This window comes from Ruditapes philippinarum, unplaced genomic scaffold (assembly GCF_026571515.1).
Source record: "Ruditapes philippinarum isolate M1 unplaced genomic scaffold, ASM2657151v2 ctg2767_1_1_1_1, whole genome shotgun sequence".
Classification (NCBI taxonomy): Eukaryota; Metazoa; Mollusca; class Bivalvia; order Venerida; family Veneridae; genus Ruditapes; species Ruditapes philippinarum.
In genome coordinates, this window is record NW_026864472.1 from 78,588 (window position 1) to 93,221 (window position 14,634).

The 14,634-nt window shown below is 33.1% G+C and overlaps 1 protein-coding gene across 1 annotated transcript in view; it reads left to right on the top strand.

Annotated features, from left to right (window-relative positions):
• Positions 1–14,634, top strand: part of LOC132725730 (neurogenic locus notch homolog protein 1-like) — a 101,351-nt gene that overhangs the window by 16,729 nt on the left and 69,988 nt on the right. Inside the window, exons 5-15 of the mRNA XM_060710917.1 lie at positions 138–293; positions 3,439–3,558; positions 4,115–4,261; positions 7,483–7,623; positions 8,052–8,216; positions 8,979–9,104; positions 9,754–9,909; positions 10,455–10,595; positions 11,524–11,700; positions 12,356–12,484; positions 13,006–13,161. Of these exons, the coding sequence (XP_060566900.1) occupies positions 138–293; positions 3,439–3,558; positions 4,115–4,261; positions 7,483–7,623; positions 8,052–8,216; positions 8,979–9,104; positions 9,754–9,909; positions 10,455–10,595; positions 11,524–11,700; positions 12,356–12,484; positions 13,006–13,161 (1,614 nt within the window). The remainder of the gene's footprint in view (positions 1–137; positions 294–3,438; positions 3,559–4,114; positions 4,262–7,482; positions 7,624–8,051; positions 8,217–8,978; positions 9,105–9,753; positions 9,910–10,454; positions 10,596–11,523; positions 11,701–12,355; positions 12,485–13,005; positions 13,162–14,634) is intronic.

A 14,634-nucleotide genomic window follows, 5' to 3' on the forward strand; every position in this document is an offset into this window, starting at 1 on the left:
AATTTTCGCTGAAAATGATGAACGGTATGGTCAAGATTGAAAGAAGGACATGTTATTTATGATATATAACATAGTTTAAGGGTAAAAAGAGTTATCATTCTTCAAAAGTGATAAAAGCAGTCTATGTTTCCTTTCAGAATATGAGTATATTGTACCTGGTAACAGAACCTCATGTGTTGATGCAAACATATATGGACCAATATGTATGTGTAACAAGTACGGTCGTAAGAAAGATCAATATGGATTCTGCAAAGCAAAAATGATTCAACCAAGCCTGTTTGGAACTATGGGAGGTAAACTTTTATTGTAAAAGCATTTCTTGAAATTTTCTTCATGTGTAGGCTTCTGACCATGAAATTATTATTAACAGTAACAACATAATGGAGCCACGTCACGACAAAACCAACATAATGGTTTGCGACCAGCATGGATCCCGACCAGCCTGCGCATCCGTGTAGTCTGATCAGGATCCATGCTGTTCGCTGTCAGTTTCTCCACTTGTAATAGAGTTGGTAAGCGAACAGCATGGATCCTGATCAGATTGCGCGGATGCGCAGGCTGGTCTGGATCCATGCTGGGCGCAAACCCACTATGTTGGTTTTGTTGTGACGTGGCTTATATATTTTGGTTTACTATTGATGCTTGGTTTACGACAACTTTTCAGCATTGTTTACAATTGATATCCATTTGTTAATCAGTTATATTGACATCTATGCCTTAACAAAATGAAGTTTGCATGCAGTCAAAAAGAGTCTATTTGAAATTAACAGTTCTGTGTTGAATAGACCCTTATTAAAATTTGTAAGAAAAAAATGATTATTTTATGCACTTAAATCAACACAGACGCTTATTAAAATTTGTTAAAAAAAATATCATTTTTGTGTCGCCTCTACGAAGTAGTGGTGATATATAGGGATCACTTTTCCGTCGTCTGTCCGTCCGTCTGCATGTCCGTCACAAAACTTGTACGGACTACTCCTCATAAACTACTGGTACAATTTCATCCAAACTTTACAGGAATGATCAGTACCAAGTCTAGTTGTGCATATTGTCAGCATTTTCCGGTTCAATGATTTTTGTCAGAGTTATGGCCCTTTAATAATTTTTATTGTAAAAGTTTGTCCGGACTACTTCTCTTATACCACTAATGCAATTTCATTGAAACTTTACAGGATAGATCTGTAGCTCAAGTCCTTGCGCATATTGCACGGGTTTTCCGGTTGAATGATTTTTTGCCGAGTTATGGCCCTTTGATAAAAAAGGTGTTTTTTTCTGTGTGTTGCCAGATACACAAAAGCTTGTCCGGACTACTCCTCATAAACTTCTGGTGCAATTTCATCCAAACTTTACAGGAATGATCAGTACCAAGTCTAGTTGTGCATATTGTCAGCATTTTCCGGTTCAATGATTTTTGTCAGAGTTATGGCCCTTTAATAATTTTTATTGTAAAAGTTTGTCCGGACTACTTCTCTTATACCACTAATGCAATTTCAATGAAACTTTACAGGATTGATCTGTAGCTCAAGCCCTTGCGCATATTGCACGGGTTTTCCGGTTGAATGATTTTTGGCCGAGTTATGGCCCTTTGATAAAAAAGGTGTTTTTTCTGTGTGTTGCCAGATACACAAAAGCTTGGCCGAACTACTCCTCATAAACTTCTGGTGCAATTTCATCCAAACTTTACAGGAATGATCAGTACCAAGTCTAGTTGTGCATATTGTCAGAATTTTCCGGTTCAATGATTTTTGTCAGAGTTATGGCCCTTTAATAATTTTTATTTTTAAAGTTTGTCCGGACTACTTCTCTTATACCACTAATGCAATTTCAATGAAACTTTACAGGATTGATCTGTAGCTCAAGTCCTTGCGCATATTGCACGGGTTTTCCGGTTGAATGATTTTTTGCCGAGTTATGGCCCTTTGATAAAAAGGTGTTTTTAGTCCCCTACCGGTTTACCGGAGGGGACTTTAGGTTTACCGTCCGTCTGTCTGTCCGTCCGTCCGTCCGTCCGTCTGTCTGTCAGTCCATCCACAAAACTGGATCCCGCGATAACTTGAAAAGTACTGAAAATATTTTTATGAAACTTGATATATGGATAGATGGCAGTATGGAGATTATGCACGTCTTTTTCTTTTCTTCCTATGTTGAAAATTCTGGTTGCTATGGCAACAAATAGGCTGAAAATATGGCAAATTTTACACATAAACTGGATCCAGTGATAACGCAAAAAGTACTGGAAATATTTTTATGAAACTTGACATATGGGTAGATGGCAGTCTGGAGATTATGCACGTCTTTTCCTTTTCTTCCTATGTTGAAAATTCTGGTTGCTATGGCAACAAATAGACTGAAAATATGGCAAATTTTACACATAAACTGGATCCAGTGTTAACGCAAAAAGTAATAGAAATATTTTTATGAAACTTGTAATATGGGTAGATGGCAGTCTGGAGATTATGCACGTCTTTTTCTTTTCTTCCTATGTTGAAAATTCTGGTTGCTATGGCAACACATAGACTGAAAATATGGCAAATTTTACACATAAACTGAATCCAGTGATAACTCAAAAAGTACTGGAAATATTTTTGTGAAACTTGACATATGGGAAGATGGCAGTCTTGAGATTATGCATGACTTATCTGTTCTTCCTATTTGGAAAAAATATTGGTTGCCTTGGCAACAAATAGGCTTAAAACATGGCAAATATAACAATATTTGTGATTAGTCAAAAAGAGCTGAAATTTTTTTTATGAAATTGTATCTTTAATTCAAGAGTTATCTCCTCTTTAAGAATTCTGCTTTTAAAAATGTTATATTTTGGTAACAGGGGTGTTTCAAATATTAACTTTAGAGTGTCCTTCAGTCCGTTTGTCTGTCTGTTCATAAAACTGTTTCCTGTGATCACTTTTAAAGAACTTTTCCAACAAATTTACTAAAAATAGAGAAAAATTGAAACATTAGTGAATGGCCAATGGCCCTTCAGAATATTGATGGGGTTCTAAACGGTAGGGGACTTATAAATAGATTGCTTGCAATACTATGATAATTGCTTGTTTTCTTTGTGTTGCCAGATACACAAAAGCTTGTCCGGACTACTCCTCATAAACTACTGGTGCAATTTCATCCAAACTTAACAGGAATGATCAGTACCAAGTCTAGTTGTGCACTGTCCGTCTGTCTGTCCGTCTGTCACAAAACTTGTCCCAACATGAAATTGGCCATCATGAGGCGACACATGTGATCACTGATCGCTCTTGTTGCAATGACAAAATAACTTGCACATTGGTAAACATTACCTGTCACAGTTAATGTTTTATGTACTGTCACCCTTAGAGGAAGATGATTTTGATATAATACTATAAATGAATAAAGATTTTCTTAAAACACCAGAGAAATATTCAAATACAGACGTTAATTATGCTTTATTATTTATATTAGAGGAAGGGCCATGCTCTTTAAGCAGAAATAAATGTCGTCATGGTCAATGTGTCCAGATAGATAAGGAAAAGTTTGTTTGTGCTTGTTACGGTAGATGGAGAGGAAAATATTGTCACATACGTAAGTGATTAACAAATAAATTTTACAAATTTGCCAAATTTTGGACAATACCTCCTTTATTATTGGACAATATCACTTCAGTATTCCCCTACTAATAAGCTGTTTACTAAATAGGTATTTACCTGTCGTTTAAAAAGTTGCCTTTTCAAGATATCATTTATGAATTTATGAACATGCTTGCCATAACCACTAAAAGGAGCATTAACTCCCCCCCCCCCCATTTTCCCTCCACTGCTCCAGTTTTTAACCTAGTTTACCAAATTCCCTGCTTTTAAAAGCAATATCTCCTCTATTTGAGTTGCTAGAAATACAAGGAATATTGCATGTTTGTAGAATAAGTATATGTTCATATTTAGTTTAATAATCAAAACATTTTTTTCATTTAATGAGCATATACACTAATCATTCTGTTTTCTTTTGCAATAAATAAATTAGTTTGATACAAGTGTTAGACAATCAAAATTCAGTAAGGCATTTAATAAAATTTCTTTTCAAGTGTCAGCTTTTGTTATACGTTTTATGTTGACAGCATCATTTATCTTTTTGAATTTTGTAGAAACAATCTGGTGTCACAGATGTGAAAAAGATCAAAGATTTGAGTGTTTAGGCCTGGAGGATGCCACTGTTGTGTGTATCTGTATGGGTTATTACAAGAATAAATTTAACGCTCCATCACTCTGCTTCTTTCCTGATCCTCATAAAAGTAAGTTTACTCATGGAAGTAAGTAAATCTTCATAGAATAAGGTTTACTCATGGAAGCAACTCTATCTTCATAGAATTAAGTTAACTCATGGAAGTAAGTAAATCTTCATAGAATTAAATTTTCTTGTGGACTTAAGTTAATCTTCATAGAATAAGGTTTACTCATGGAAGCAACTCTATCTTCATAGAATTAAGTTAACTCATGGAAATAAGTAAATCTTCATAGAATTAAATTTTCTTGTGGACTTAAGTTAATCTTCATAGAATAAGGTTTACTCATGGAAGCAACTCTATCTTCATAGAATTAAGTTAACTCATGGAAATAAGTAAATCTTCATAGAATTAAATTTTCTTGTGGACTTAAGTTAATTTTCATAGAATAAGGTTTACTCATGGAAGCAACTCTATCTTCATAGAATTAAGTTAACTCATGGAAATAAGTAAATCTTCATAGAATTAAATTTTCTTGTGGACTTAAGTTAATTTTCATAGAATTAGGTTTACTCATGGAAGTAATTCTATCCTTTTTGAATCATGTTTCCTCATGAAAATAAGTCTATAGTCACAAATTAAGTTTACTCATGAAAGTAAGTCAGTACTTATTGAATTAAGTTTACTCATTGAAGTACCGTAAAATTCCTAATAAACGCCCCTCCCCTTATAAAGGCCCCCCCAGGCCTTTTGATAAGGAAAACAATCTACTCAATTAACTTTACTCACCAAAAAAGTATATCCTCTTTGAATTAAAGTTTCCTCATGGAGGTAAGTCTATCCTCATTGAATAGTTTACCCTTCATAGAATTAAGTTTACTAATGGAAGTAAGTAAATCTTCATAGAATTAAATTTACTCATGGACTTAGTTTCCTAATGAAAATAAATCTATCGTCACAAATTAAGTTTACTCATGAAGTAAGTCAATGCTCAATGAATTAAGTTTACTCATTGAAGTCTATCCTCGTTGAATTAAGTTTACTCATGGAAGTAAGTCTATCCTCATTTAATTAAGTTTTCTCATGGAAGTAAGTCAATACTCATTGAATTAAGTTTTCTCATGGAAGTAAGTCTATCCTCGTTGAATTAAGTTTACTCATGGAAGTAAGTCTATTCTCATTTAATTAAGTTTTCTCATGGAAGTAAGTCAATACTTATTGAATTAAGTTTACTCATGGAAGTTAGTCTATCTCCATTGAATTAAGTTTACTAATGGAAGTAAGTCTATCCTCAATGAATTAAGTTTTCTCATGGAAGTAAGTCTATCCTCGTTGAATTAAGTTTACTCATGGAAGTAAGTCTATTCTCATTTAATTAAGTTTTCTCATGGAAGTAAGTCAATACTTATTGAATTAAGTTTACTCATGGAAGTTAGTCTATCCCCATTGAATTAAGTTTACTAATGGAAGTAAGTCTATCCTCAATGAATAAGTTTTCTCATGGAAGTCAGTCTATGCTCATTGAATTAAGTTTTCTCATGGAAGTGAGTAAATTCTCATTGAATTAAGTTTACTCACCAAAAAAAGTCTATCCTCATTGAATTAAAGTTTCCTCATGGAAGTAAGTCTATCCTCATTGAATAGTTTACCCTTCATAGAATTAAGTTTACAAATGGAAGTAAGTAAATCTTCATAGAATTAAATTTACTCGTGGACTTAAATTAATTTTCATAAAATTAGGTTAACTCATGGAAGTAATTCTATCCTTTTTAAATCAGGTTTCCTAATGAAAATAAATCTATCGTCACAAATTAAGTTTACTCATGAAGTAAGTCAATGCTTAATGAATTAAGTTTACTCATTGAAGTAAGTCTATCCTCGTTGAATTAAGTTTACTCATGGAAGTGAGTCTATCGTCATTTAATTAAGTTTTCTCATGGAAGTAAGTCAATACTTATTGAATTAAGTTTACTCATGGATGTTAGTCTATCCCCATTGAAATAAGTTTACTCATGGAAGTAAGTCTATCCTCAATGAATTAAGTTTACTCATGGAAGTAAGTCTATCCTCATTGAATTAAGTTTACTGATGGAAGTAAGTCTGTCAACAATCAATTAAGTTTACTCATGGAAGTAAGTCTGTCCTCATTGAATTAAGTTTTCTCATGGAAGTAAGTCTATCTTCATTGAATTAAGTTTACTCATGGAAGTAAGTCTATCCTCATTGATAAAGTTTTCTCATGGAAGTTAGTCTATCCCCATTGGATTAAGTTTACTCATGGAAGTAAGTCTGTCCTCATTGAATTAAGTTTTCTCATGGAAGTAAGTCTATCTTCATTGAATTAAGTTTACTCATGGAAGTAAGTCTATCCTCATTGATAAAGTTTTCTCATGGAAGTTAGTCTATCCCCATTGGATTAAGTTTACTCATGGAAGTAAGTCTATCCTCATTGAATAAAGTTTTCACATGGAAGTAAGTCTATCCTCATTGAAATAAGTTTTCACATGGAAGTAAGTTTATCCTCAATGAATTAAGTTTTCTCATAGAAGTAAGTCTATTCCCAATGAATTAGGTTTCCTCATGGAAGTAAGTCTATCTTCATTGAATTAAGTTTACTCATGGAAGTAAGTCTATCCTCATTGATAAAGTTTTCACATTGAAGTAAGTCTATCCTCATTGAATAAAGTTTTCACATGGAAGTAAGTCTATCCTCATTGAATTAAGTTTTCACATGGAAGTAAGTCTATCCTCAATGAATTAAGTTTTCTCATGGAAGTAAGTCTATCCTCAATGAATTAAGTTTACTCATGGAAGTAAGTCTATCTTCATTGAATTAAGTTTTCACATGGAAGTAAGTCTATCCTCATTGATCATGGAAGTAAGTCTATCCTCATTGATCAAGGAAGTAAGTCTATCCTCATTGAATTAAGTTTACTCATGGAAGTAAATCTATCCTCATTGAATTAAGTTTTCACATGGAAGTAAGTCTATCCTCATTGAATTAAGTTTACTCATGGAAGTCAGTCTAAGCTCATTGAATTAAGTTTACTCATGGAAGTCAGTCTAAGCTCATTGAATTAAGTTTACTCATGGAAGTAAGTCTATCCTCATTGAATAAAGTTTACTCATGGAAATAAGTCTATCCTCATTGATCAAGGAAGTAAGTCTATCCTCATTGAATTAAGTTTACTCTTTGAAGTAAAGCTATCCTCATTGAATAAAGTTTACTTATTGAAGTAGTCTATCCTATCTATCTGTCAAACATATACAAAAGTGCTTTATGTTTTAAGAACGACAAGGTCCCTGTGGTTTAGGCCGTAATGATTGTGAGCCTGGAAAAGAATGTGTGAATTACGCCCTATCAGATGATAGTAACCAAGTGCTCTGTCAGTGTCCAGTTGGAAGGACCCGTGGTGTAGACTGTATAGAAGGTAAAAACTGTGTTAAATTGTTATATAAATTGTCTAAAAGCATCTTACGTATTAAATTGTAAAAACCATGTCTTATTGTCATGAAAATTGCTTTGGTTATTTGTACAATAACTTTCTGAATTAAGGAGAAAAATCCTCACTGACCAATGGTCAGAAGTGTTTAACTTCAAACCACAATCATTTGATTTTAAATAGGACAAATCCATCGACATGTGTCTAAAAGAATGCTTGTGCCTGTATCATATTATGTGCTCGACACATGAACCTGAAATGAAATCTTTTGACGTTGGTCACTAGTATTAACCCCATATTTCTGAGGCAAATATACAAAAGTTTTTAGAAATAGTACAACCTTGACATGTGTTCAAAAGTTTTGAAAAAGATTAAAACTAAAATTATAATTTGTTTCATTTCCTTTTATTAACTAGATTACAAATTTATTGACATATCTGGCACTCTGCCTACTTGCATATATTCGGATAAATATGGACCATTCTGTGTGTGTAAAGAATATGGCAGACGGGGAAAAGATCTGGGGTTTTGTAAACCAAAAATAAGGGTCCATGGCGCTGTGGTTAAACCAAAAGGATCAGGTATTCTTATCCCCTTATCCCTCTTATGTTTAAGATTCTTCAATTTCTGAATTGCGATGCAGAAAAACATTTACAAATTGGGGATTGAAGGGTGTGCAATTGTATTTTGTAACTATTCTCAGAAGAATTTGATTAAATAAAAGTCTAAAACTTTTACTGAAGGTGAAAATATTTATTGAAACCGTCTTAATTTACTGCTATACTTTGTCACAAGTCCTTGGACTTAGGATACACTTAGGACCTTCTATGGAACGCAGCCCAGGGTATTATTTAAATTTCTCATTGCCAGGCAATAGTGACAAGACTTTACCATTACTAGCATAGAGCTTAGTCAGCCTAAATATTTTTCACACAGTTTATACTACACAATTAATTTTCTAATATAATCACCATACAAAATTTAAGTTTTACTTCACCATACCATACTACACAATTAATTTTCTAATATAATCACCATACAAAATTTAAGTTTTACTTCACCATACCATACTACACAATTAATTTTCTAATATAATCACCATACAAAATTTAAGTTTTACTTCACCATACCATACTACACAATTAATTTTCTAATATAATCACCATACAAAATTTAAGTTTTACTTCACCATAACATACTACACAATTAATTTTCTAATATAATCACCATACAAAATTTAAGTTTTACTTCACCGGTTTAGCCTGTTTTTAATTAAAAATTCTGCTATAACTTTACGTATAAAAATATGTTATTAAATGTTTTGACAATGTTTCTTTAAATAGGGGGACCATGTGATGCTAGTGTAAACAGATGTCGGCGAGGGGTTTGTATAAAAACCGAGGCATACAAGGGTTTTGACTACATCTGCGCGTGTCCACCTGGATATACCGGAAGACTGTGTCATCATAGTATGAAAAACCTATTTATTTTATAAGAATAGACAGTTTGGTAAATGACTTTATTTCATTAAAAACAATTTTTGTGGTCAAATTTATGAAAAACAAAAATAAACAACTTAAAACAGAAAATCAAAGTTCAGCTGGTTGCCTTCTGATGCCTTCATCAAGAAGTTCAGGCTGCTGATATCTCAATCCATGTTTATTGTAGGCTGCTGATGTAATCCCATGTCATGCTAAATTCTGGTTCCCAATAATATTTCATGCCATGGTTATTGTAGGCTGCTGGTATTATCCCATGTCATGTAAAATTCTGGTTCCCAATAATATTTTATGCCATGGTTATTTTAGGCTGCTGGTATTATCCCATGTCATGTTAAATTCTGGTTCCCAATAATATTTTATGCTATGGTTATTTTAGGCTGCTGGTATTATCCAGTGCCATGCTTAATTGCTGTTTTGAAATATCAAAGTGCTGGAATTAAAAGCAGCCAACTGGAAAGACCTTCAGGTGAGACTTAACTCAAACAGTAAAATTACTACTGCCAGCAGTCAAAATATCAAATTGGGAAAGATATGAACCATATTCTTGTCATTTTTTATGAATGTGATTTAAAATTATTTTGTCAATAAGACCTGTGTTACATGTTGTTCTTTTAAGAAATGTTAACATGTGTGCATTGTGTGAACAAGGCAAGGACAGATTGTATTGGTCTACCAGACGGAACTGCCGTATGTGTTTGTATAGAACTGGTCGGAAAAAAGAGAAAATATGGGAAAACACCATTGATTTGCTATTATAAAAGCTACAAAATAAGTAAGTTTTTTTTTGTTTTTTCAAGATTAAATTATTTGGTTATTTGGTGTCCAAGTGGTTAACGCTTCAGCCTAAGGATTGCTGATCATGGGGTCCAAACCCTGTCAGGGGCAAGCTGTTGTTTCCTTGACCAAGAAACTTACATTTACTCTTAGTATGGGTTGGTTCCAGGAATGGATTTGAGAGTGTTTCAATAAGCTTATAGCTTCCAACACAATGGAACTAAAATGAATTTGTATAAACCAAATAAATAAAAAATTACTTATTTGCATATGATTAAAGTCATAATAAACACTGTTCCATTCTGTGTGACTTAAGTGAAAGAAGGAAAATTTAAACATGTGCAGAGAATTTTCTTAAACTGTGCAAATGTGATTGAAACATGAATTGATTGGAAAGAAAATAAGGGACATCATTCTATTTCTTGAGTGATCACCATTTACATTCATTGGGTTGAAAAGAAAAAAAGGGTCACCATTCTATTTTTTGAGTGATCGCCATTAAAATACATTCATTGGGTAAATACTTTAATCAATATATTTTAGCTGAACAGAAAAGATGTAGATTAGGTGGCTATGAATGTGCTACAGGCAAGCAGTGTGTGAACTACGCTCAGCATGAGAATAGAGATTGGATGCTTTGCCAATGTCCGGCTGGTAAAAAACGTGGAAAATATTGTAGTGATGGTAAATTGCTTCATTCAAATTCATAAATAAGGATTAAAGTGCTCTTGAGAAAAATAATATGGTACAACTTTTTCAAAGAAACACCCTTTGAGAGACAAAAATTTAAGTTGTTATAAAATATGTTACCCAAGTGAGGTAAAGGTGTGTGTTGTAAAATAATAATTTTGGAAATTTAAATAAGTTTCGGAAAAAACAACAACAGGAAAATGGAAAACAGGAGTAAAACAGGCGACACCTGAGCTGGTTTAGTGAAACTTCATCAGGGTTAAGGTTTGGAAGATTCTGTTGTTGTATAGAGGTTAGTGCTAAACAGAGGTTACACTGTACTTTAAGTCATATTCGTGGGGATTTTTTCAAATGAGCATCAATATTTTTTTAATTTAGAAATTTCTTGATTGTTTGACGGTTTTTTTTTAGATATCATTATAATTATGTTCCGGAATTTGGAAGTTACACTGCATCTAATTTTAATAAATACAGATACAAAGTCATTAATCAACAGTCACATCTTGCAAGTTTTACACTTTCGAAAATAAATTAATTACTACATATGAGCCGCGTCATGACAAAACCAACATAATGGGTTTGCGACCAGCATGGATCCAGACAGACCAGTCAGCGCATTGGTGCAGTCTGATCAGGGTGCATGCTGTTAGCTGTTGGTTTCTCCACTTGTAATAGATTTGTTAAGGGAACAGCAATGGATCCTGATCAGACTGCGCGGATGTTGGTTTTGTCATGACTCGGCTCATATATCTTTCATGAACTCTCAGCATGAATTTCAGATTCCATTTATTTATTGTTGTTGTTTTTGTTTTCTTTTGAGTGACCAGATGCTATTTAACAGAAGTTAAGCTTTTCCCAAGATTTCCCATAATAGCCCTTGTGAACTGATTTTATGTATTATTTCCTTGAATATATTATTTAGATTACAAGATTGATAAACCAAGTGGAAGGAATTACTGTGTTGATACCATACTTTATGGTCCAATTTGCATGTGTGACAAATACCCTGGACGAGAGCTCGGCTTTTGTATTCCACAGCTACACAGGTCAGCCGGGTATAAACTGGTAAAAAATGCCAACACAGCTCTTATACGAAGTGGTGAGTGTCAAACAATTCATTTTGTTGGTCATAGGAGTTTTTGTGTCCAATTCAGAAGACTAACTCAACAGCGTTCAAAAGCTTTTTGTCAGTGAATGACAGTTAATATATCTGTAGATCTATTTTGATGGTCCTTGTTTTCTGTTTGTATCTTTTACCATCTTTTTGCTGTAAATGTTTCAACAAGTATTAAAACAATTTTTAAGTATTTACATTTTATTATAAAAAAAGAAAAGGGGAAGTGTAAGTAAGATATACATGTATATAATGTATTATACTATTGACTGTTGTTGAAATTTGATCATCCTCACCTGGTCTTACAAATATTATTTGGGAGACCACTTAACCAAAGGACCATTCCTGTGATGCTATCTTTGCACTTTAATATATTGGAAGAAATCATAGCTAGCAGCAAGTTTGCCTTCATACATAGCAATAGACCAAGTTTAAAGGTTGTAAAGATTTTGCTCTTACAATGTAGCTCAAACTCAGATCTCAGGTATTTGATTGGTCAAAATCCAGCACAGAATGTATATTGACCAATGAAAATCCTGAGATTTGAGACTCAGCTTAGAAAAAAGTTTATAACCTCAATGTCATCATTCTCACACAAAAGTTGTTGAAACAATTTTATTTTTATTTTCGGATAATTTAGATTCTCCATGTAACAATAAGGACATATGTAAAGGAGGAACATGTATAGAAGAGAATCGCCAGAAAGAATCCCTCTTTGCTTTTCTTTGTTCTTGCCCAAATGGTAAAACTGGACAGCTTTGTCACCAAGGTAACGTTTTCTGTATTTTTAGTTAACTAATAATTTATAATGGTCTAGTTATAAAGGAAAAAAAATGAGTGAGTTGCAGTCTTATTAGAAGAAACATAAATGTGTACTGGTAATCCTTTATTAATCTTAGTTTAAACATATTTATTTAAGCTCGATTGCAAAACAAGTTCTTGCAACTTATATTAATCACTTTTGAGTCTGTTTTATGGAACTATATCCATTACTTTGACATATGAGGAATCATGATTGTGACCTGTGTAGAGCTTGAACCCATGATCCCAAAGTTGAGAAGCAGACACTTTAACCACTAGACCATTGCACCCCTTATTTATGATTTATAATGGTCTAGTTATATGGAAAAATTGAGTAAGTCTCAGTCTAAGTAGTAGAAGAAATATAAATGTGTAATCCATTTTTGATCATATTTATAATGTTTATTGTAACGTAAAACCCATATTCTTGTTGAAAAGATAATGACATTATCATAATTTAGTATTTTTACACCTATGTTTTTTTTCCAGACATGTTAGAATGTTATCATTGCAAGAATGAGGCAAGAGAAGACTGTATCGGTCTACCAGATGGCACCACTGTCTGTATATGTTTAGAACTAGAGGACCGCAAAAAAGATTTAGGAAATACTCCTTTAATATGTTACTACAAAATGTTCAAAGATAGTTAGTATTGAACATTTTGCGAGTTGTAAATTTTTATGAATAAATTTGAAAATGTATTTTGATATGATTAAGAATATATATAATTACCTATAGGTATTCGGATAATGCATTTCGAAAAAACGTCTGTTGATATAATGACAAGAGATTGAAACGGGATAATCTACAGATCTTTAATGACAAGTTTTTGTATAAAAGGGTTGTTAAATAACCAGGGTTGGACTGTATTTATTTTTAAAGGTGATGGTACATTTGTAAGTGAAAGGAATTTAAAATCCGAATTTCAACATAAGTATATTAAATTTTATGATAACCACTAAGCCCTCAAAGGGTTTTTTACTATTTAAACATATAAACCGCGCCATGACAAAACCGCGCAGTCTGATCAGGATCCATGCTGTTTGCTTACAAACCCTATAACAAGAAGAGAAACTGATAGTGAACAGCATGGATTCTGATCAGACTGCGTGGATGCGCAGGCTGGTCTGGATCCATGCTGGTCGCAAACGCATTATGTTGGTTTTGTCATGGCGCGGCTCATATAAGATCATAATATCATTATTCTTATCATGATCATTTTTTTTATGGCATTGGAGTTTACTTTGTGTATAATGCATGTCTTTATAGTGTTCACTGCTAATGAGTATCTCAGACACTGTAAAGGGTTTGCACAGGTCTTGAAAAGTGCTTGAAAATGATCTGTGGCTTGAAATTTGAGTGCTTGAATTGAGGGTGTCCATGAAAAAGTGTTAAGTTGGAGTTGGGGGCAAATGATCTCATAACTCCTGTATTTGTTACCAGGGAGTGTAACCATTTAATTTTACTTCAGCTTCAATCTTTTAAAAGTTTATAAGGACTTCGATTTATTTACTACTTAATATTTCATTATGCCCTATTGCGAAAAAGAAGGTGTTTAAATTGGTTTGCAAATGTTTATCAGTTAATGGACCACTTTGTTTCCACTCAATAACTATAGAACTATCTGATAGCCTTTAAACTTCATAGGCTAATCACCCTCATTGAGTAAAAGACCACTATAGTTTTTGGGTGCTGATAAAAATTAATGGCACAGTGACCTTGACTGAAAAATATTTTTGCTTGATAATGTTTCGACATAAAGTCTAGAACAAGAATTTGGGGTATATGCAATATGATGGCTGGTTTTACTTTGATTTCTTTTAAATTTTATTAATTCAAGAATATTTCACATTGAAGCATTCATTTTGAAATACAAACTAATTCTTTTTAATATAACTTTAATTACAGTTTTCCCAAGTACACCCATGTTGATGTGGATTATACAACCCTAATTTTTAGCTCACCTGTCACTTTGTGACAGAGTGAACTTTTGTGATCGCTTTTCATCCGGCGTCCATAAACTTTTACTTTAAATGACATCTCCTCATAAACCACTGAGCCAATTTCATCCAAACTTCACAGGAATGTTCCTTTGGTGGTCACCTTTAAAAATTGTTC